We start from the raw sequence: 24438 nt of genomic DNA, 5'->3' as shown, positions 1-24438 counted from the left end.
CAGACTGGATTGGAGGCTAGAAATGAGACCCTTCTTTGCTCCTGGGATCAGAATCATATATCTATTGATTGCTTCTGAACATGTTCCTCTCAGAGTCTGGGGCCTCCTATTTGTTTCTCACCCTAGGATTTCATCCCTTGGCATAAGCCTCCTCCTCCTTCAATTCTGGATCTTGGACTCACAACTAAGTTAGTGAACATCAGAGCTGGCAGCTGGAACCAGTTTGCCCTGGGTAAGTGACTTGCAGTTAAAATGTTGTCTCTCAAATGAGAAGGTTGAATTAGAACTCTATTTCCTACCAGCTCTAACATTCTATGAACTTGTTTAAAATCCTCTTTTTGACTTTTGAAGCTGACAACGTGGCCTCTTCATATTTTTCCAATCTTTTTATAGCTTCCATTCCCTCCATAATCCCGCTTTCCAACTCTGTGATCTAAAGACACTAGCCTTGATGGTCCTAGAACAAGACACTTCATCTTCCAATTCAGTTCACCTTCACAAACTGTCTTCCATGCCTAGCATGTACTCTCTCCTCATTTCTACCTCCTGGCTTCTTCCAAGTGTTGGCTAAAATTCCAGCCTCCTCCAAGAAGCCTTTTTTGAAGCAAGAGTAAGTGAATTCCCATTCCAAATAGCTACAAAATACATAAAGTATCTCAGGATCAATCTACCAAAAGACACAAAAGTCTTATATAGATTCAATTACAAAGCGTTTCTCCAAGAAAAAGAGAATAACTTAAATAGCTGGAGGAATATTCTGTACTCATGGCTGTTCCATGCCAATATATAAAATATATATTATAGCAGATGGGAATTTACACATTTAATACTCTACTCATCAAATTGTCAAAGGTATATTTAGTAAAATTTGGAAAAAATGATGACAAAATCCATTTGGAAAAACGATCCAGACTATTAAATGAAATGATAAAAAAAGGCAGGGAAAAAAGGGAAATGGTATTTTCAATTATCAAGCTATCTTATAAAGCAGGAATCATCAAAACCATCTTGTATTGGTTAAAAAAATAGATCAGTGGAAATGATTAGACAAAGAAGAATAAGAAACAATGGAACTCAATAACCTGATGTTTCAAAAGTTAGGAAAGATAAATTACTTAGGGAAGAATTTCCATTTTGGTTTAAAAAAAAAACTGCTTGGGAAAACTGGAGAGTAGTCTGGCAGCAATTAAGCTTAGACCAACATCTTATATCACACTCTATAATATGTTCAAAATGGATATATAACCATAATATTAAAGATAATAGATTTTTAAAATTAGAAGAGAAGCAGATCATGCACATACACACAGTTATAGACAGAAGATGTATTCTTAATCAAATACAAAAAATAAAATATAACTTCAATGACATGAAACTGAAAAGCTTCTTTACAGATGAAATTAATGTACTTGGGATGAGAAGAGAAGTATTTGTATGAGAACAAATTTTTGTTTCAAATTTCTTTGATAAAAATTTGGTATAGAAGATATATGTATATAAATAAACAATTATGATGTATAATAAATTATATGGATATAGTTCTGTATTATAGTATATCTAAATCTATAACTCCATCAGCATATTTATCATTAAAAGCCATTCCTCAATACATAAGTGATCAAAATGATCATTTCAAAAAAAGAATTGCAAAATATTAATAACCACATGAAAGAAATCTCTGAATAATTTGTAACAATATAAATAATACAAATCAAATCAACCCCGAGATTTTACTTTGTACTCTTAAATTTGACAAAGATGACAAGAGATAGAAATAGTCAATGCTGAAGGAGTTGTGGGAAGATAGGCACACTTGTGCATTGTTGAAGTTATGGATTAGTACAACAATTTTGGAAACCTGTTTAGTATTATGCAAATAAAGTGACTACCTTTTGTCCAGATATTCAATTATTGGGCTTATGCCCCAAAGAGACCACTGATAAGAAAGTACCCATATTACATAAACATATTTATAGCGGTACTTAAAATTTTTATTTTTATTTTCATGAAAAATGAACTTCCATATTGATCATTATGGTAAGAGCACACTCAGATATAACCAAACCCCCCAAATAAAACCATAAATACACTAATGTGAAAGACGACTCCAACCGTTCTTTCTCTAAAGGTGGATAGCTTTTCCATCATGTCTTTCAGGTTTGTCCCAGATCATTGCATCAATGAGAGTAGCCAAGTTTTCACAGAAAAAATGTTCTCCCAGTTCTACTTATTTTAGTCTGCATCCATTCCTGCAGATCTTTCCAGTTTTTTTCTGAAATCATCGTGCTTATCATTTCTTATAGCAAAATAGTATTCCATCACCAACATGTACACAATTTGTTCAGCCATCCCCAATTGAGGGCCATTCCCTCAATTTCCAATTCTTTGCCACACAAAAAGAGCTGCTGTAAATATTTTTGTGCAAGTAGGTCCTTTCCCCATTTTTATGATCTCTTTAGGATATAGAACCAGTAGTGGTGTTACCAGATCAAAGGGTATGCAGAGTTTTATAGCCTTTGGGGCATAGTTCCAAATTGCCCCCCCAAAATGGTGGATCAGTTCACAACTCTACTAACAATGCATTAGTGGCCCAGTTTTGCCACATCCCCTTTGACATTTATCTTTTCTCTTTATTGTCATATGAGCCAGTCTGATAGGTGGGAGTGAGGTGTACCTCAGTGTTGTTTTAATCTGCATTTTGTGATAGTACAGAATTGGAAACAAAGTAGATGCTCATTGATTGGGGAATGGCTAAACAAATTGTGGTGTTTAATATAATAGAATATTATGGGCATAAATTATGAAGAATGTAATGAATACAGAGAAGCATGAAAAGATTTATAAGAACTGATAAAGAATAGAGTAAGTAGAGCCAAGAAAAGAATGTAAATAATGACTATAGCAATGTAAATGGAAAGAACAACCACACACAAATCAAAAGGGAATTTTATAAAATTATAAAGAACCATCGTGGCTTGAAAGAAGACATGCAAGAAGATACTAGCACGCCATTTGGCGAGGTCGGAAGTCCACAGTGTTCCATCATGCACATAGGTTCCAATTTTTTTCAACATTGATTTATCACTAATGCTAGGTTGCCCCATCCTTTTCTTTTTCTTAAAACAAAAAATACTATTTGCTATATGGGATAGCTGTCTGGGACAGGGAGAGGGAGAGACACTGGGGGAAACTATGGCAATATAAACATAAAAGATATCAATTAAACCTTATTTAAAAAAAATACTTTCCCAATCTTCCTTCATTCGAGTGCTTTCTTTCTGTTGATTACTTCTGGTTTGCCCAGTATATACCTTTTTTGCACATAGCTGTTAGAATGTTTTCTCTCTGCTAGACAAGTATTTCCAGAGCTTAGCACAGTGCCCGCCATATAAGAGGTGCTTCATAAATGCTTGCTGATTGACTGGAGATTCAAAGACAAAAAAGACAATATCCTTCCCTTTAAGGAGCTTGCCTTCCTCAGGTCTGAAAGGGGTCAGCAGCAAGCATGCAGGACCCTTGTTTCCACTGTAGTGCAGAATTTGTGTCAAATGATTTACTTCTGAGTATTATTAATATGTAATAAGTAATAAATATAATAATATTTAATATTAGCAAATGGTTTCTTTCAAAAGGATTTGCTGTATTCTTAGCTGCTATTCACTGAGTACATGCTGTATGCTGATAACGAGAATAATAACAACAATAACATAGCTAACATTTTAGAGTCTTTAAGTTTTGAAAAGCTTTGTAAATGTGTTATCACATTTGATCCTCACTTCAGCTCTGTGAGGTAGAATGATTATTATTGTTATTTTGAAGCTGAATAAACTGAGCCATCTTTTTTGGTATGTAGGTAGCACGGTGATTAGAGTATTGGGCCCAGAGTCTGTCTAGAAGACTCTTCCTGAGTTCAAGTCTAGCCTCAGGAACTTCTTAGTTGTGTGACCCTGGACAATTAATTTAATCCTATTTGCCTTGGCTTCCTCATTCGTCAAATGAGCTGGAGAAGGAAACGGACAACCTTTCCAATGTCTTGCCAAGAATACCCCAAATGCAGATGTTAACTTTAAAGGAGCACTCTGTTGCAAGTAGTATAATATGGAAACAGGTTTTGAACAACGATACATGTAAAACCCAATGGAACTGCTCATTGGCTCTGGGAGGGGTGAGAGGACGGGAGGGAAAGAACATGAATCTTGTGACCATGGAAAAATATTCTAAATTAACTAATTAGATAAATAAAATTTTAAAAAGAAGACTCCAAATGGGGAGCAGCTGGGTGGCTCAGTGGATTGAGAGTCAGGCCTAAAGATGGGAGGTCCAAGGTTCAAACCTGACCTCAGACACTTCCTAGCTGTGTGATCCTGGACAAGTCACTTAATCCCCATTGCCTAGCCCTTACCACTCTTCTGCCTTGGAACCAAGACATAATATTGATTCTAAGAGGGTCAGACATATGGAAACAACTAAATAAAAACTGAGCCCTAGAAAGGTTAAATGACAGTCCTGGGGAGAATATGAAGAAATAACAAAAGATTGGTTTCTGCACTAGAAGATTTTATGGTTTGGGGGTTCAACACATATTTTCTAGAAACATATCCCAATATGAACAATGTAAATCAATGAGAATTTAGGACTGGGTTAGCTGAAATCTGTTTTCTGTCCAATTTTTTGGTACCTTACTCTTAAGGCATACCTGTCTGAAGTAAGTTGGGGTCAGGGATCAGGAGGGCAGGCAGGCAAAATAGCAGTAAAAAGAGTCTTGGAATAAAATGCTTTAAAGTAAGACAGGTTCTAAGGCTCCCTCTTTCTCTCCCTCCCACCCTACCCTTGCCTTGTCCTCAAGTTCATTCCCAAGGGCTGTGGGATCCCTTCACACTGGCCTCCATCGGGAGGGAGGCATGTTCTGCTAAAGCTGTGTGACCCTTAGCGAGTCAAATAACTTTTCAGTGCTTCAGGCAGCCTCTTAAGGTTGTAAATTACAGACGGGTTATGGCAGGCCTTGGTGGGGAGAGCCTCAGCTCATCTACTCTGGTCTGACAGTGGGGTTCCCTCGCGTTCTGTCTCCCCCCTCCCCCTTTTATGATTTTATCAGCTTTGTCTAGCTGCCTTAATTGCGCATTTGTGTCTGCGGGGCAGGGTCCGAGGGATCATTCATTCATTTGATGAGCATTCAGGGAGTAAGGGCTCTATGGATGGCAATGCAGAAAGGCGTCAGTGAAGGGAGAAACAAAGAGATTGTGGAGGCCCAGGGAAGGGTGTCTCTGAAGCCCAGCGAGGAGGGAGCAGGGATCTGGACGCCAACGGCCCCTTGGAAGCCAGCCAGTCCTCGCTGCCATTCTGTAGATAAGGAAACTGAGGCTGGGACTTCAGGAAGGGCTCAGCACTTCAGCGTCAGAGTCCATCAGCCCCGCCATCTGTCACCACAGCTGAGCACATAGGGCTCTGGGCGTTTGGACTGGGGGAGAGGGTGAGAATCTCAATGTTTCTTCAGTCTGCCGTTCTCCACCTTGGGTGACTTCTGTATATTTTTTTTTTTGCGATGCTTACTGACTTGATTCATTCAGTTACAATTTGCTGAAATATTGGAATTTCCTTGGCATTTCAGTGGTTTATGGGGAGAGATTGCACTGGGTAGTGAATAAGAGAGCCAGCGCTTCGTGAAAGGTTCGGGGACGTGTCCAGGGTCACACCACAGGATGGGTCGGGACGGGACTCGTCTGGTAGTGGATGGAGTGTGGAGCTTGCAGTCAGGAAGACTTCTCTTCCGTAGTTCAAATTTGGCCCCGCATTTCCTAGTTGAGGGATGCTGGGGAAGTCTCTCTAATTCTGTTGGCCTCAGTTTCCTCATGCGTCAAATGAACTGAAGAAGGAAAGGGCAAACCGCTCCACGATCTTTGCCAAGAAGACCCCAAATGGGGTCACAAAGAGTCGGAGACTACTGAACAAGGACACCGATTTGTAGCTGACTGATTTCCGAGTTCTTTATGCTCACGCTAAACATTTGAAAGTTGGCTTCCCGAGACTATTCCAACTGGCTTCAGCGCACCCCTCCCGTCTTTCTAATACATCCTCCTTGATGAGCTATTGGTGGCGGTTTATCAGCTAGACTTAATTAGCATTTAGAAAGGTGTATTTTACGAAGATGGCTTAGGAAGAGCAGTCGAATCCCCCAAACTCTCCAGCCCGTGTCAGTCTGTGGCATATTCTCCTATCAGAATCCAGAGGAAAGTTGGCTCAGACTTCCGGAGTCCATGTGGCAAAGGGTAAATCATAGCTTCCAGTGACTGGAAGTCTTTTTCCCCTTTCTGAAATTCCCCATAGGTTTGGGAAAGCCTTTATTCTGGGTTTCCTCTTGGGAATTCTGAAGCTCACATTCTTCAGTGTGTCTGCTTTGTCTAGGCTCCTGATACAGAAACTGCTGACAACATCTGCTGTTCCAGGCAAAGGCTTCCAAATTTCCGACCCTCAGAAGTTTGATTGGGGAGGGGGTGGGGGGGAGGCGGGTCGGGGTGGAGCGAGGAGGAGGGGAGAAGAAAAGACAGATTAAGGCTGACTTTTTTCTCAGTGGCTTAACTGGGATAGCTTCTACCACTAAGTTGCTAGGAACAGGAATGTTCTCAGTTGGATTACCTTGCTAATTAAATTAAATTAACTTATTTAAAAACCCTTACCTTCATATGTTGGAGATGGAATACTATTGTGCTCAAAGGAATAATAAAGTGGAGGAATTCCATGGGACTGGAACAACCTCCAGGAAGTGATGCAGAGAAAAAGGAGCAGAACATTGTACAAAGAGACTGATACACTGTGGTACAATCTAATGTGATTGACTTCTCCATTAGTGGCAATGCAGTGATCCTGAACAACTTGGAGGAATCTATGATAAAGAACACTATCCACATTCAGAGGAAAAACTGTGGGAGCAGAAACACCGAAGAAAAACAACTGCTTGAATTCATGAGTCAAAGGGATATGGTTGGGGATGAAGACTCTAAATGAACATCCTAGTGCAAACAACAACATGGAAATAGGTTCTGATCAAGGACTCAAGTAATACCCAATGAAATTGCAGAAATGGTAGGTGGAGGGGAGGGAAGGAAATAAAGTGATTATTGTAACCAATAAATAAATAAATAAATAAAATTAAAATAAAAAAATTAAAATAAAACCCTTACCTTTAGTCTTAGAATCAATACTGTGTATTGGCAATAGGAATTAAATGACTTGCCCAGTCATACAACTAGGAAGTATCTGAGGCTAGATTTGAACCTGGGACCTAGGTCTCTAGGCCTGGCTCTCAATCCTCTGAGTCACCTAGCTGCACCCTACCTTGGACATTTAAATAAAACCTACTGGATGTGATTGAATTCCTTCAACTAATTAAAACAGACTTTTGTCATGCCTATTTGAAATGCCTTTGGTTGGATTTAATATATTATGATATGATATTGTGAAATAGAATTCTTTACTGTCTATCCTGAGTTAACACTAACTTAAGTAAGACACTAGATTGTGAAGATAGGATTAACTCTATTTTGTCTACCTTTTGATTGAGTCAACACAAGCTTGAACTGGGTGGAAGAGCTCACAAACCACTTAGTGAATTCAGACCTTACTTAGTGCTAGTTGAGAAGCCAGCAAGATACTTGGAGAGCTCCACCCTTTTTTTCTAACTCATCCAGTCAGAAACTTGTGAATTCTGTTAAGAGTTCACCCCTCAGAAAATGTGAACCCTTTTGGATAATTTCCTGTAGTATTATGTCCAGGCTTTTTCTTTTGTCATGGTCTTCTGGTAGACCAATGATTCTTAAATTGTCTCTCCTCGAACAATTTTCTAAATCTTCTGTTTTGTGAATGAGATGCTTCATATTTTCCTCAATTTTTTCATTCTTTTGGTTTTGTTTTATGGTGTCCTGCTGCCTTGTGAGGTCACTTAATTCTAGTTGTTGTATTCTGGTTCTTAAAGACTATATTTCATCCCTGGCTTTTTGGTCATCCTTCTCCTTCTGGTCTGATTTTCTTTGGAGGTCATCTTTCATTCTCTTTACCTCATCTCTCATCTTCTTTGCCTCATCTTTCATCTTCTTTGTCTCATCTTTCATCTCCTTTGCCTCATTTTCAAGCTGGTTGATTTTGGCTTTCAAGACACTATTTTCTGTTTCCAGATGACTTATCTTAGTTTTTAAATTCTTTTCCCAATTGTCTTCAGCCTCTCTTAATTGTGTTTTGAATTGCATTTTTAGTTCTTCCAAAGCCTGTATCCAATTTGCTGGGATTTCTGATTTATTGTTTGATGATCCCTCCCCCTCTGTTCCATTTGCTCTTTGTTCGTTGCCTGTATAGAAGCTGTTGGTTGTATTTTCTTTTTTCTTTTTCTATTGTTTGCTCATATTTACCCCTTTTTTACTCCCCATATTTGTCTGTGCTCTTGCTCCTCTCATTTTTTGGGGGGTTTGGGGTTTTCTGACAGTCTCCCCTCTTGGAGCTTTGTCAGGAGATCTCTCCATGCAGTTTGTGGGGGAGGGGTGTTGGAGTTTGAACTTCCCTGTCTTCTGGAGGCTTTTTATTGGATTAAAGTCCAGCAGTCTGTGAGGGAGGGGTGTTGGAGCTTGGGCTTCCCTGACCTCTGAAGACTTTTGATGGGATTAAGTTCAGCTGGGTTGGGCTGGATGTGCGCTGAGGCCAAAACCTCCTGGAAGGCTGGAGCAATATAGAGGGTCTCCACCGCTGTGACCAGGCTGCCCACTCTGTACTCCCTCTCCAGCTCCTTCCCCACCTCCTGTGTTCGATGCTCTGAGCCTGGCAGAGTCCTGCCCGCAAGGTACACCCTCCAGACCAGTGCCTTTGCCTGCCCAGAGGTTCCCGCTGCCTCTGGAGGCTTAGTGCTCTAGGTGGGGGGGGGGGAGGGGTGCTGAGACTTTCCTTCTGCCTTCCCCTTAAACCCAAGTGTTTTCCAATTCCAGCTTTTGGGGGGTGTACCTTTTGAATGGAGTCCAGCAGGAGGGTTCCTTGGCTCTGTCTTGTTGTTAGGTTTGATTTTCAGTCCCCTAGGAGCATTTAGTTTGTAATTGGTAAGGAAGGGTATTCAGAGGTCTGAATTTTTGCTGCTTCTACATCACCATCTTGACTCCACCTTCTCATGTGAACCCTTTTGATGAGTATTCACCCCTCCAGAAGTTGTGAACTGGTTCCCACAAACACTGCACCTTGGGCAGTGCTAGACAATTTGGAAGCTATGATTGGCCCTTGTGAAGAGGGTAGGAGACAAGAAGTCACTATAAAAGGCCCTGAATTTCTGAGATAAAGAGTAAGTCTACTCCAAGAAGGAAGTCAACTTAAGGAAGAAGGGCAGCTCAAGGGAAATAGTCGGCCTTAGGTTTCACCTTTAGCTTGAGTCATTGTCTTGACCTACTTCTTGGAGGGAACTTGGGTGAGTGGATAGCTGGCTTTCCCTTCCTGTCTTCTGGAGAGAGTTTAATTCCAGTTGAAGGTCAATAAGTCCTGGCTGAGTCAAGCACTGGAATAATATTTAGTTAGATAGGTTAATGTCTTCTCTACCCTTTTGTATTTCTCTACTTTCACTCTTTACACCTCTTTTGTAAATAAAAGCTATTAAAGGTCACTTCAGCTTTGAGCAGAAATACTTTGAATCATATATTTTAGTCAAACCCTTAATTTTAACCCTTACAATATTAACATAATAGTTATTTTAAATTTATATAATTTTTAGATTTTATATATTGATTTATATTTATATATTATTAATATCATTTTATAATTTCAAATATATAATAACATCTAGACCTTGTTCACATCTATTCACCTTTCTGATCATTGACTGGATGGAAGTTTTCTTCCCTGGCAAAAGTATCAGGGTATAGCATTTAAAAAAAAATTCTTACCTCTTGTTTATAATCAACACTAACTATTAGTTTCAAGGCATAAAAGTGGTAAGGGCTAGGCAACTGGCATTAAATGACTTGTCCAAGGTCACGTAGCTAGGAAATGTCTGAGAACAAATTTGAACCCAGGATCTCCCATCTCTAGGCTTTGGCTCTTTATCCACTGAGCCACCTAGCTGCTCCCAGGGCATAAACATAAAATCTTGTTAGTTACTCTAAGTGCATGTGAGTATTTGATAGATTAACCCCGTTAACCCTGACACTTGTATTAGAGGGTTGGTTTGAGTGTTATGGACAAGGAGTTGATGATATATGCCCAGAAGATAGAACTATTCCCTTTACTCACAAGGAAAATCAATTTAGGATAAATGACAAATCTTTATTCAAACAATAATAGTCAGGGATAAACAGGAAAATGTCTGAAGGTTAGGGTCTAGAGGAAAGAGGGGAAAGGAAGTCCCTGTCTGTCTAAATCTCCCTTTCCCTCCCTGCAAAGTTGAGAGACTCAGCCTTGACAGCCTGGCCTCTGAGAGGTTCAGGTTTGTGACCCCTGGCCTTTGTCACAGCTGAGCCAGGGTGTCACAGGAGCTATATGAGATCTAGTTATGCTGCTTCTTATTCTTCTTAGGATTCTGCCACACTTCTTGGGATCTTTGAGGGGGGATGGTGGTTCAAGTCCAAAGAGGGATTTTTGTATATTGCTTAGGATCCAATCTCAAATCAGACCTTCACCTTTGTTGTCTCAAGATAGAGAGAGAGACCAACTGCCTTCCCCCTGGAATCTCCTCTTCCCTCAAGACTTTAAGCCTTCTCAACCGTCCCCCCGCTGTGGATGGAAACGTTTGCATTTCTTCCAGGTTCTGTCATTCAAAGTTTCTGGATTATTCGTCTATCACACACTTATATTCACATTTTGCAAATGTTAAATCACTTTATAAATGATAGTTGTCAGCATCATTCCAGCATGGTCGTACCTACCAGGGCTTATGTTCAATGAGGACAGTTTTCTGGACCCCAGAGTTACACGCCACCACCACAATAGGGCATCAGGATAGGGCTTTGACTACACCAGCTTCTCTTTCAGCTGGCTAGTCAACCCTCATCCTGCCTCCTGTCATACACCTGCATTCAACTGCCCTCTAGGCCCAGAAAGCCCCCCTGTAATTTCTTCTTATTAATATCTTTCCCAGATCCAGCATAAGGCGCTTCCTTCTCTATGCTATCTTCTCTCTAATTCCCTCTATGACAGCAGATAGAGCACCAGGCCTGGAGTGAGGAGAACCTGGATCCAAATCTGACCTCAGACATGTCTTAGTTGTGTGATCCTGGGCTAGTCACTTAATCTTGATCACCTAGCTCTTGCCACTTTTCTGTCTTAGAAGTGATACTGGGGGTGGGGGTGGGGTGGGGGCAGCTGGGTAGCTCAGTGGATTGAGAGCCAGGCTTAGAGACGGAAGGTCCTAGGTTCAAATCTGGCCTCAGATACTTCCCAGCTGTGTGACCCTGGGCAAGTCACTTAACCCCCATTGCCTAGCCCTTACCACTCTTCTGCCTTGGAGTCAATACACAGTATTGATTCCAAGATGGAAGGTAAGGGTTTAAGGAAAAAAAAAAAGAAGTGATACTAGGACAGAAGGTAAAGGTTTAAAAAAAAGTGACCGTCCTTGAATCTTTGATCTCTCTTTTATATTCTAAATATTTGTGCAGAGGTCTGATTCCAACTTTTTTTTAGTAAGTTTTAGAAAGGCAAGGGAGGATGCCTTTTTTAAGCTTTGCACCCTGTCCCCCCAATGGCCACTCAGTGCCAAACACTTTCCTAATAGTTGAGTCCCAAGGCTACAATTTTGTGGCCAGGCTGCCTCCTTGTGGTCATTGATTATATGTCCTCTGAAGAGAGCTTTTCTTTTTACCCAGAAGTGCTTTCACACCCCCTGAAAGCCTTCTTCAGGCTTTGTAAGAATCAGAAAAGTGTGTAGTACTATCAAGTGGTAAGAAATGACAAACAGGTTAATTAAAAAAAAAGTGAGTGGAAAGACATATGTGAAATTATGAAGAGTGAAAGCAACAGAAATATGGTTTGAAGAATGATTGTGAATGTCCACCTCTAGAGAAAGAACTGATAAACAGAAATCTGCATGACTTAGTTTCTCACACACACACACACACACACACACACACACACACACACACATTTGTCAAATGTTGCCTTTTTTAGTGCCAATGAAGGGAGAGAGAGAGAGATTCCTGGAAATTTTAAAGTAACAAACAACTAATTAAATTTTTTAAAAAAAGAAAGCAAGATATTATTTTTAAAAAAAGAATCAGGAAAGTAGAGCTCAGATTTCTTTTAGTTCCTTATCCTACCCATCCCCATCTAAATCTCCATAATCATTCACAAACAATGAATGCTTCCATCTCTCTTCCTACACTCTTGGACCAAGTGTCCTGGCCACTGAGATTCCTAGAGCCATATGGATCAGTAAATTGTTTGAGATCATCAATTGTCAGAGCTAGAGGGGACCTCAGAACATAAAATCTCTCCCCTTAGCTTTAATCTCTAACCTGTCTATACATGCCCACCTAGATTCCTCTTCCATACTGAGAATTCTTTATATCCAAAACCAACTCAACATCATCTTCCCCCCTAAATCTGCCCCTCCTGACAACTTCTCCAAATTCTGTTGACAGTGCTGCATAATTGATATAATAATTGATAATTATAATAATTGGCAATATAATTGATGTAGCCTCAAAACTTTGGAATTTTACCTTTGATTCTTCCTCCTTCCTTTTCTTCCATATCTAAGCAATCTCCAAGTGCTGTTACCTCTACCACAACTCTTGCAGCTTTCCCCCTTTTTTTCTACTCATATTGGCACCACTGTAGTTTGGCCCTAATCACCTTTGGTTTGTACTATGGTAATAATTTTTAAAAGCTCTTTCTCTTTCTAGACTCTCTGATTTTCCATTTGTCCTTTTTATAAGCTGACCTGAATAATCTTTTAAGGTATAACTCATTCACTTCCCTCTCAAAAAATTTTAATGGCTCCATTTTGCCCTTGGGATGAAACTGTAAACTCCTTATCTTTTCATTTAAGGCCTTCCACAATCTAGATCTAATATACCTTTTTAACTTTATTTAAAATATCCCCTTCCTTACTCTATGTATCAGTACAGGCATCTCTCCCATCCCTTCTCAGTTTAGTCTAGAATTCTTCTTTTCTTAAGTATCAATTTTGTAGTAGCAAATGAATTGGAAAGGAAGAAGGTGTCTATCTTTTGGGAAATGGCCAGCTAAAGTTTGATATGTGAATGTAATAGAATACTATTAAGCCATTAGAAATTATGAGAAGCATAGTTTCAGGACACTCTGAGAAGACTTCTATGAAATGATGCTGAGAAAAGTGAATAGAATCAAAACATTTTATACAACAAAAGCATTGTGAAGGCAGACAACTGAGAAATGCAATGATCAACCAATGTTTTAGAGGACTGATGATGAGAATGTTGCCCACCTATTGGCAGAGGGATGATGAACTCCAGGTATAGAATTAGATATACATTTTTGGACATAGCCAAGGGGAGAATTTATTATGCTTGATTCAATCAATAAATATTTGTTAAGTGCCTACTGTGGGCCAGCATTGTGTGAAGCATTGAGGATACAAATAAGGGAAAAAACCATTCATACACTCCAGAGACTAATGGTGACAATGTAATCAGGGAAGATAACATACAAAAGAGAAATGAGAAGATGGGGAAAGGGTTACCAGGAGGCATTCTGTGTAGGTGAAACCAAGTGGAGTTTTAAAATTATGATTAAGTGGTATTTGTCACAAGGGTTTTCTTTTTCTTTTTCTTTCAATGGAGGCTTGTGGGAAGGAAAGAAAATAAATGCTTGTTAATTAAATATTAAAATTTTTAAGAAGAAAAGAAAAATCACTTTCTCTATGAAGCCTCCCCTGACTCCTCTAGCTGAAAAGAATTGCTCCTTCCTCAAATTTTGCTAGAGAATTTTGTTTGGATTTCTCCTTTGTCCCAATTATATTCTACCTTGTATTATAGTTTACTGGATTATGGATTTAGAATCAGAAAGGAACTTCGATGCAATCAGTTCAATATCTTTATTTTACAGTCCGGGTTAAATTTATCTGTATATATGTCTCATCTTCCTGAAGCAACATGGTACAATGGAAAGACTCTTTATGAAGTCTGAAGAACTGTATTCAAGTGTTGCCTCTGCCATTGTGTGACCTTGGGCAAATCACTTAATCTCTCTGGGCTTCAGTTTCTCATTTGTAAAATGAGAATATCTGACTAGATGAACTCTAGGGTCTTTTCTAACTCTAAATCCGTGGGCTTCTTTTTCTCAGAGACCACATAATTTTTCATCTTTCACATCCACAATGTCTAGCACAGCTTCAGCCTAGCATGTTATTTAGACATTAATAAAAGCTTAATAAGTGAAACTTTTTCTAATACACAAGGTTTTATTTTGGTCCCTGTAATGATTTCACTATAGAACAAGGAAATTAAAAAAAAAAAACAATTGAGCAAATTACAAAAGCTTCTCTATTTTGACTTTTTGTCCAGATTTTTTTGCTTGAGATTGTAGCTCCTTTTGAAAATGGACCAAATATCCAACATTGCAGGTTTCCACTAAAACAATGATGACAACAAAAACCCCAAATAAAAACTTTATATTGAATGACTAGAACACTAGGAGACAAAATGCTTCAGTTAAGAGACATTTTAGAGACTATTTTGTCTAGGTCCCTCACTTCACGGAAGTTTGAGAGGGGATGTTACTTGGTCCAGGGATTCTTTTTCACCTGAAGTCAGGTATCTCCAGTTCTCAGCCCAAACTCTTTCCACCTGCTCAGCGCTAGTGATGCTACCCAGAGAGGGATGCAGGGATTCTTTCATCCCCCTAAGGCTAAGTCTACAGGTCAAAGCGAGGTTCTGCCCTGCCCTGCCCTGCCCTGCCCCGCCTCCGTCCCGCCCCACCCCGCCTCCGTCCCGCCCTAAACTGCACTGTCCTGAACTGCACCTCCGATCCTTTAGAGGGCGCACGGCAACGGGGTCCCGCCTGTCTAGTACTCTTCCGCCTTCTCTGTTTTTTTCCTTGCGGCAGCCTAGATCACTTCCGGTGCCGGATTCTCAGCAGCCTCGGACGCGAGATCGATGAGGGTGAGCGGGGCCTGGCCGCTGGAGCGATAAGGGCATCGGGGCCGGCGCAGTGCTGAGGGAGGCGGGCTGGTTGCCCGGGCCGAAGCCTCGGGAGGGTGGAGGGCAGAGAGCAGGGCTTGAGTCGGTCGGAGTCTGTCGGAGCTGACGGAGCCGGGCCGTTGCAGCGCGGCTTCCGCGCCGACCGGACTGGTGGCATCTCCTGTAGACTGGATCCGAGAGGCCCGGAGTCCAGTTCCTGCACTGCATCCCTGACAGGTGGTCAGGTCTGATCGACCACCATCGCTGCTGGAGAGCTCACTACTCTGTGAGGTGGCTCATTCTCTTGAAAGACAATTCTAACCCTTAGAAAACCCACTCTTAGAAATGGCCGCTATCTGCTTCCCTGTTACTTCCCATCATTGCACCCGGCTCTCGTCAGTGTAAAGTCAGGCCTTTTTCTATATTGGAGTCCAGCTCCATGCCACCTTCTCCGGGAGGCGGCCCTCCCTTCGTTATAGTTAAGATAACTCACTTATCTATAGGGATTGAATGTTCTTTTAAAATAAGTACTTTTGCCTTAATTGTCTCCCGATTTTGTAGATGAGGAAATTGAGGTCCAGAGGAGCAAAGTGACTTTCCTAATAAATGCCAGAGGGGGAGATCATTCTCCCAAAGTCAGTTCTTTCACCACTTGTCTTCTCACATAACAATGATTGTAGGTCTCATAAACTAGCATGTTGTGTTCTGAATTCTGGAGATGATGTAGAGTGTAGTGAAAAGAGTAGATTTGACTGCTGCTTTCTCACTGTGTAGCCTTGGGCCCTTCCCTTCATTTCCTAGAGTTTTCATTTCCTTTCACAGATAACTGTTATTGAATGCATTATTGCAGATAACAACCACACTCCTAAAATACTTTGCTATGTATCTTTAACTATAAGGTAAACTTTGGTACATACTCAATGATTGGGGCAAATAAAATCTCCACTCTGCCCTCAAGTATATGCTTGGCAAATGTTGAATTGAATTCGGCCTACTTGGGGCTTGTGGGTATCAGTTTCATACAACATAATGTATTAATTTGGCATAAATTTATGGTGCTATGTGTAGAGTATCATGTCCCAAAATGGGAAGAGAGGCAGGTAAGATGATACAACCTTGCTGTCATGGAGCTCACAGGTTGGTAGGGGTATCAAAAACAATATTAACACATGCAGAAATTATGCAGAAACTGTAATACAGAAAGAATCATCAAGTGGGACTTGAGGTGCCAAAAAGAAAAGAGAATGTATTTTATATGGAGGAGGGGTTAGACCTGCCCCACCTGGGACCTTTAGAGGGTGGACCAAAGAACCAATAGAGTAGAAATTACAGTGAGACCAATTTCCAAATAGTATAAGGAAAATTTGCCAGCATTCAAAAGCTCTCCAAAAATGTAGTGGGCTGGGTTGGAAGATCACTAGGGAACATCAAAGGGAGAACGAAAGACCACTTTTTGGGATGTGGTAGAGGGAATTTCCATTCAGAAATGGGTTGGATGGGTTGGATAAGATAACCTCTGAGGTCCCTTTCAACTCTGAGAATATTTGACTCATGCATTCATTCATCAAATATTAAATATCTGCTTTATGACTTCACTGTTCTGGGGGTAGGGAGAAACATAAATTAAACATAACCTCCACTCAGGAAAACTTGCAGCACTAGTTATTTTTTTAAAATTATTTTCATTAAAATATTTCCCAGGGGCAGCTGGGTGGCTTAGTGGATTGAGAGAACTAGGTCTAGAGATAGGAGGTCCTAGGTGTGATCCTGGGCAAGTCATTTAACCCCCATTGCCTAGCCCTTCCCACTTTTCTGCCTTGGAACCAATACACAGTATTGATTCCAAGATGGAAGGTAAGGATATATGTTCCAATTACATGTAAAAAAAAAATTTTAGCAATCATTCAAAAAAATTTGGGGTTCTACAGTTCACTCCCTCTTTTCCTCCCTTCCTTGAGAAGGCAAGCAGTTAGATATCAATTATATATGTGAAGTCATGCAAAATATATTTCCACATTAGCTATGTTGCAAAAGAAAAGTTTTTTTTTTTTAAGTATGCTTCATTCTGCATTCAGAATTCATCAGTTCTCTCTGGAAGTGGATAGCATTTTTCTTCATAAATCCTTTGGAATTGTCTTGATCGGAGTAGCAACAGTAGTTCTGGTATAGTAGCCCCCACAGCTTGTGGTTACTGATAACCCCTCCCTGAGCCTATCTGTAAAATGGTGACGGTGATACACCGCCATAGAACACTAACAAGTTTCTTACTGACCAAATGATAGAGTATTTCCATTTGGGTGGGCTTAGGAGGCATTCTGATGGTATTACCTCCTGGGCTAGAACTCAGGAGATATATGTCTGCCACCCTTCTCCACCAAGAATAAGCTGTATGAGCTCAGGAAAATCACTTGTTTTCTCTGGTCTCAGTTTCTTCAACTTGGACTATAATCTCTAAATTATTGTTCAACTCTTAACAGTCTGTGGTTCTCTGGTTTTTATGCATGTCTTATTTTTTGAAGTGATGTAGAAGTGCTCAAAGGCTCCATGGAAGGAATGAACCCAGATCAATCTCTTGATTTCAGAGGAAACCAGCCCTTAGCTCTTGCAACTCATGCAAGAGTTTCCTTTGAGAACTCCAAACAAGTTGCCACGATGCCCTTTCTACATGGCTTCCGGAGGATCATTTTTGAGTACCAGCCTTTGGTAGATGCAATTTTGGGATCTCTGGGCATACAAGATCCTGACAGACAGGATAGTCTGGAGAGGTAATTTAGTTCCTTTTCTTTATGATTTAGGCTACCTGATGGTATTGGCAAGAGGAGATTTCTCCTTTCTGACAAATTCTGTTCCTGGGGCAAAAATGGGAGATCCAGTGCCAGTCTTTAGGAAGTAGTGAGTCAGGATATTGTATTGGGGGAGGGGGTGGTGTCATAGCCTTAGACTTTAACTGACTTTGTGATTTTAGAGAAACCTCCATTCTTACCTCAGTGTATTCCTCCCTCTGTATCTTAACATCCTCTCTCTCCAATAGAGATGAATGGAGATAATGCCTTTATATCAAGACTTCACATTCAATTATGTCTTGGAAGTCATATGACCTGAATTTTTGGTCATCAGATTTATTTTTAATGCATCAGAGGAGCAAACCCTTACAGAATACTATAGTAAATCCTTTTGGAAGGTGAAAGATCACTCCCCTAATGTGCCCTCTGTAGCAACCTATATTTTTACCTATTGGGTTTATTTAAAAACTGAGGCACAACTGGTAAAATCCTATACTGTCTCAGACAAAATGTTATGGCTATGTTCCTTTAACCACTAGTGTTGACTCAGCACTTAGGGTTTCGGCCAGTGGCAGTGCATGAACCCATGTAGGGAAGTGCCCAGATAATCTTTAGAAACCATTCATGGCTAAAGCCTCTATCTGTGTTGGAAAAAAATTAAGAAAACTATATACTGTCATAAGTGGGAGGAGTTAAGTTATCTCAAAAGATCCTTTCTAGCTCTGACATTCCATAATTTAGACATGTGTTTTAACTTTCATGTAAAGGGGGTCTGTTGAAGAAGCATTGTGTAAAAAGGGATAGCAATAACTGCTCAACTTATATTAGCTTTTCCTCATTCTGTAATTCCTGGGATCAATGACTAAAGAAGATAGATTAAGTCCTTGGCATTTATAATATTTTACTTTTAACTTGATGTCTCAGCTCTTTGACATTGAGGAGCAGACAACTAACCCAATCTTATGAATATATAAAGCTTCAAACTGAGGACATCCCATTAGGCAGTAATCTGAGAAAGCAATTAGAGAAGCCAGTGACAGGAACCTAGGACTTTGCAGATCTCCAATATTCAACCCTAACATAAGTTGAGTTTCATTCAGTGGATAAACATCTCTGCACAAAAATTGTCAGAGAAAATGTTCTTTCAGAGCTGAGCTAATGCCACTAATGGGCAATTTTAGTACAGGACTAAACCATGATATTGAAGCACTGTTCGTTTTAACATAGGGCAGGTCATCAGGAAGGGATTACCCACTCATACCACATGTCTTATGTTTAGGCCTCTTCCCAATGTATTCCTTATAACCATCTGGTTTTCTTCCTGTGTCTCAGCCCACGTTACTTGGCTAATGATGGCAGTCGAGTCCTTGTTCTCAATGAGCTGTTGGAGAGGGAAGCACATTCCCCTTTTTACCAGGAAGGTGTGAGTTATTCCTTGCTGAAGATGGCAGAGCTTGGGCTGACACATGCAGCTGACATCCTGCTGCAGAATGGAGCCAACCTCAACTTTGAAGGTCAGTTGATTAGTGGGGGTTTCATTCTAACCTGATTTCTTTGACAGTCCTTGTAAGAACTGAACAGGCAGCTTAAGAGTGTAAAGGCCAGGCCTTGGGTGTTTTTGGTCCTTTGATTTGTCAGGTATCACTTTCATTTTTACTGTTTAAGCTCTTAGAGCAGCCACATTCACATTCAACTTGTGGGCAAATGCTTAATGGGGGGGGGGGGGGTAAGAGGACTTGGCTGAGCATCTCTGACTTTCCTTTCCTTTCAAATGATTCTCTTGCCACCTCTGTTCTAGCTGAAGCCACGTCTTTGCTTCAGTTCCTCCTGGGTGATTGATTTAGCAGCCTTTCCCCAAGTCCCCAGTTATGTCGCCTCTCCCATTAACGTTAATGAAAATGCGCCTGCTGGCACTGAGCCCAGGGCTAAGAGAAGATAATTTCTTGCTGCTTTTCTCTGAGCTGTCTTGCAGTTTATTTGTTAATACCGTGTGGAGAAGAAAGCAGATAAGCTGCTTTGGGCATAAATCATGGCACGAAGGCGTTAGTTTCCTGTCGTGTAAATGGCCACAGAACCAGGCTGCTCCATGCAAAGGAGAATGTGGTCCTTGGATTACATGGGGTAGGTAGGGTCTGGGCAGTGGGCAGTCATGGGTAATGTATAGCTGGACAAGGCATTTTAACACAGTTGGGCCATTGGTGATTTGTAGCTGCTTTAATTATAGATAGTGGGGTTGGATAGAGCATGCTGTGCTTGTTCTCAGGACTGGCTAAGCTCTGTCCTGCTAGCCAAGCACTTTTGGTTTTCAAAAGCTTCAAAAGGGAGGATTTGGCTGAGAACCCTTGTCTTGAATCTGAACCAGTAAGTGGGAGGAAAGAGCCTAGACAAGTTTAGGGGAGGAAAGGTCCTGCCTGATTACCATAGGACTGAATAAACAGGAAGAAATGCTCCTACTGGTGCCCCAAATATTTTTTGTTTCCTCTTAATATCTCTTGCTTTTGATACTCTTGCTGTGGCTGGCAATACTGTAGGACCCATTACTGTGAGACCAAAGCTGGGCTCTGGAGCCAGATGTCATGGAATAGCATGTATGTGTTGCTTTGGATCTTGGACTCTCATAACATCTTTGTCTCTAGATCCTGTCACTTACTACACTGCTCTGCACATTGCTGTCCTCCGTAACCAATCTGACATGGTAGAGCTGCTGGTGCATCATGGAGCTGACATTAACAGGAGAGACCGGGTATGCTGGTTCACGGATTAAAGAGGGTGGGAAAGCTTCGAGGCCAATAATCCATTCTAAGAATGGCATTTCTCCAATGCTGGTTGTAATGTCTCATCAACAGGAACCCAACCTAGATTCTTTTTTAAGTGTCTCCCTCCAAATCCCCCCTCAAGTACTGATGGCTCCTGGTTAACCTCCTTAATGTTCCTCTGCTCAGATCCATGAGAGCAGCCCTCTGGACTTGGCCAGTGAGGAACCTGAGCGGCTGCCCTGCTTGCAACGACTCCTGGACCTTGGGGCTGATGTTAATGCTGCTGACAAACATGGTTGGTAGCTCTTGGAGGATGACAGTCTATGAACATGAATTCCCCCCTTCCCTCCCCCCCCCCCAAAAGAGTAACTTAGAATTAAGCAGAGGGGCAGCTAGGTGGAACAGTAGATTAAAAGCCATGACCAGAGATAGGAAGGAGGTCCTGGGTACAAATTTATCCTCAGACACTTCCCAGCTGTGTGATCCTGGGCAAGTCACTTAATCCCCATTGCCTAAATCTTACCACTCTTCTGCCTTGGGACCAATACTTGATTCTAAGACAGAAGGTAAGGGTTTAAAAAAAAAAAAGAATTAAGCAGAAAGTGAATGGAGGCTTATTTTATAGCAAACATGGGCCCATGGACCCTAAGACTGCCAGGTTCTATTCAGGTTACTTTTACTAATATAGTTTAACCCTGAATAAAGTACTTAGCATCCATTTTCTTCTTACTAGAGTATCAAGTAACTGGTTTGCAAAGGAATTTGAAACATACAAATCTCCTTTTATCTCTTCAAAGCTGACAAAGGCTACTAAAACCAAAGGGGCTATATTTAATAGTTCCCCAGGCCCCTTCCAACTCTAGTACTGATCTATAACTCCCACATCTAGATTTAAAAAGGGGTGCCTGTAGGGCTCCACCCAATCTATTGTCTTCCCAAACTAGAGCAGGTTTTAGAAAACTCCTTAGGCTAGGGTTTCAAAAACTGGGGTCTGCCATCTTGTTTTTAAAATATTTTGATGATTAAGTCTCAGTATAACTGGCCTCCTATGTCATCTTATTTAGTTTATGTATTTTAAAAACATTATGAGAATCTATGACCCAGATTAAGAATCCCTATCCTAAGCTTGAAAAGTACCTTTCCTGTAATTATATATCCTTGTTTTGTAAAGAAATATTTAGCTCTTTCTATGCTATCCTAACCCACACAACACAGAGGCGCCTTCTGGAGAGTCCAAGAGAGCAGTAGCTCTGGAGGCCTGGCTATTTTCAGAGAGGTAGCCCATTCACCTACACATACTACACCCTTAGTTAGCCAGCCTCATTCATGATGCTGAGTATATTTACTGTGTTGTCCTTCCAGGAAAGACAGCTTTGCTTCATGCATTAGCCAGTAGCGATGGGGTCCAAATCCATAACACTGAGAACATCCGGCTTTTGTTGGAAGGAGGTGAGTGGCTAAGACTAGGTGTTGTGGTAGCCCATTTTATATGTAATAACTTCCACTCACACTTCTCTCTTCATGTACTTTCACACCGAACCAGTTTTTTCAGCTGCTTAGGCACACAATTTTGCTATTCTGTTTTTAGGTTTGTATCTACTATAATGATTTCAGTTGTGCTTGGGTATATTGGTCTCTTGTATACTGGCCTTGTTAGCAGTGTAATCTTCCTCTTATGTTCCAGGAGCAAATGTAAAGGCCACCACCAAAGATGGTGACACAGTCTTTACATGCATCATCTTCCTGCTTGGTGAAACAGTGGGAGGGGACAAAGAGGAAGCCCGCATGATCAACCGGTTCTGCTTTGGTGTCACTCAGCTGCTACTGGCCCACGGAGCAGACCCTAGTGAATGCCCACCCCATGAATCTCTCACCAATATCTGCCTGAAGAACTTTAAGCTACACTTTCCACTCCTACGCTTCCTTCTGGAATCTGGAGTCCCCTACAATTGCTCCCTCCATGGCCCATCTTGCTGGTCTGGCTTCCATATTATCTTTGAGAGACTTTGTTCCCATCCAGGCTGTCCTGAAGATGACAGCCACTCTGAACTCCTGCAGAAAGCAGAGGCTGCTTTGGAGCTTATGGTAGCTAGTTCCCAGAGAATTCAGCTGCCTAGCAACTTTGAGGTCAACCCCAAGGGCTGCCTGGCAGAAAAGATCAAGGCCCTCTATTCTTCCTTAAAGCAACTAGAGTATTGTCCCCCACCCCTCAAACATTTGTGCCGTGTGTACATTCGCCAACAACTCCGACCTTGGCCTGTGGATGTCAAGGTTAAGGCCCTACCTCTTCCTGATAGGCTAAAGTGGTATCTACTCATTGAGCACAGTGGTTCTAATGATGATGATGTCTGAGGTGGCCCAGCAAGCTCTTTCATCTTCCATTTGTCTTCCCCCAGCCCTATCCTCCTCCCCCTCCCCTGGATCTGAGATTTCCCAGGTTGCAAGGCACAATGGTTGGAGGCAGCTCTAACTTGACAATTTGACCATTTGTGCACAAAATGAGTGTTAGGTCCCTGGGTTCTGGGAGGAGAGAGGGGGTAGCCCTTTTCCTCATTGAACTCCATCTAAACATAGCTGAGGTTTGGGAAAGACCTGGTTCTTCCTGGTGCTAGGAAACATACGTGGGTATTCCCTAGGGTTTCTGACTGGGGTGCTTGATGATAGATGCTTCACCCATTCCTGATATAAGATGCATTTTTGAAGGTGAGTTTCCCCCATGAGCTGAAGATAGGATTCTAAGCCTGGGAGGTGCTGTGATGTTCTTTTATTTCCTCAGATTTAAGTGGAAGAGGAATTTACTTGCTGTGTAACAGTCACTGAACTTCACCTCTAGATAGCATTGGAGGGAACAAAAAGTCAGCCTATGCTGGTAGACAAACTGCTATGAAACTCTAGGTTTTAGCAAACATTTGGTCTTCTAGGAGCTGTAGGAAATGTACATTCTTCCTGGTTGGAGAAGCCACAGTAATTTTAGGTGATCCAAAGGGAATTAAAGTGGCCAGCCTCTTTCAATAGCTAAAGTCCCAGAAGTTGGTTTTGTTTCAGGGCAGGGTGAGAGGTATGGGAGGGGGCAAAGATAAGGTTGGACATGTAACCCTATACCCTCCCTCTGCTATTTTTCACCATGGGTTCTCTTAGCTGTTACTTGGCAGTTCCTGCCAAAGTGCCTTTTGAGTGGCAGGGGAAAATAGCTACTGAAAACTTACATACGCTTCACACTCCCATGAGTGAAGATAAGCTCAGACCTCTTTCTAACAGCATTGCAGAGATATGAAGCGGGGATGTTAGGTCACAATGCACAGGGCTGGTTTGAGCTACCTCACCTTGTCAGTGGGTAGTAGGTAGTATGTACAAAATGTAACATTAACATGCTGATATTCTCCCTAACCCTAGTGCAAATTATGGTTAAAGTGCCAAAACCAGGAGCTCTCTCTTCACTACTGGAAAATAAAGTGCTATGTATGATACTACTTGTGTTTAAAAGCAATTTAATTACAAGTGTATTCAAGTATGTGGCCTTTATCAAAGTCAGTCTTGTCTTTGTGAGGAAAGCCTCAAGTATGGGAAATCACTATTTAGTTCTGTTGTTAAGTCCAGACTGTGAAACTTCACTGCCAAAATCCATAGTCATTGTTCTCCCCTCCCCCCCAAAACTACAAAGCTTTTAAAAGTCATGCTGGATGTTTGAAGACGTATAAAACTATACTATTATACTGCACTGATGTTTGGAGTAAGCTAAAGCAATTAAATGAGATCTTTTGTAAAATTAAACACTGACAAAGTCTC

General features: G+C 41.1%; 1 protein-coding gene across 4 annotated transcripts; it reads left to right on the top strand.

The window, feature by feature from the left end:
* Nucleotides 1-14970: 14970 nt before the first annotated feature.
* On the top strand, nucleotides 14971-24423 carry ASB6 (ankyrin repeat and SOCS box containing 6). Of its 4 annotated transcripts, none has more exons than XM_007475129.3 (7): nucleotides 14971-15095; nucleotides 17696-17878; nucleotides 19229-19410; nucleotides 20533-20639; nucleotides 20839-20947; nucleotides 22015-22101; nucleotides 22337-24423. In XM_007475129.3, the coding sequence occupies exons 2-7, from the start codon at nucleotides 17766-17768 to the stop codon at nucleotides 23002-23004; spliced, it is 1266 nt and encodes a 421-aa protein (XP_007475191.1). In that variant the 5' UTR covers nucleotides 14971-15095; nucleotides 17696-17765; the 3' UTR covers nucleotides 23005-24423. The 4 variants fall into 4 exon arrangements, with proteins under 4 accessions (XP_007475191.1, XP_007475188.1, XP_001364329.1 ...); XM_007475126.3 differs by having other exon boundaries at nucleotides 14978-15095; nucleotides 17633-17878; XM_001364292.4 differs by having other exon boundaries at nucleotides 15048-15404.
* The last annotated feature ends 15 nt before the right edge of the window (nucleotides 24424-24438 follow it).

Source organism: Monodelphis domestica, chromosome 1, assembly GCF_027887165.1.
Source record: "Monodelphis domestica isolate mMonDom1 chromosome 1, mMonDom1.pri, whole genome shotgun sequence".
Lineage (NCBI taxonomy): Eukaryota > Metazoa > Chordata > Mammalia > Didelphimorphia > Didelphidae > Monodelphis > Monodelphis domestica.
The sequence above is the reverse complement of the archived record's forward strand: the minus strand, read 5'-3'. Positions and strand labels throughout refer to the sequence as shown.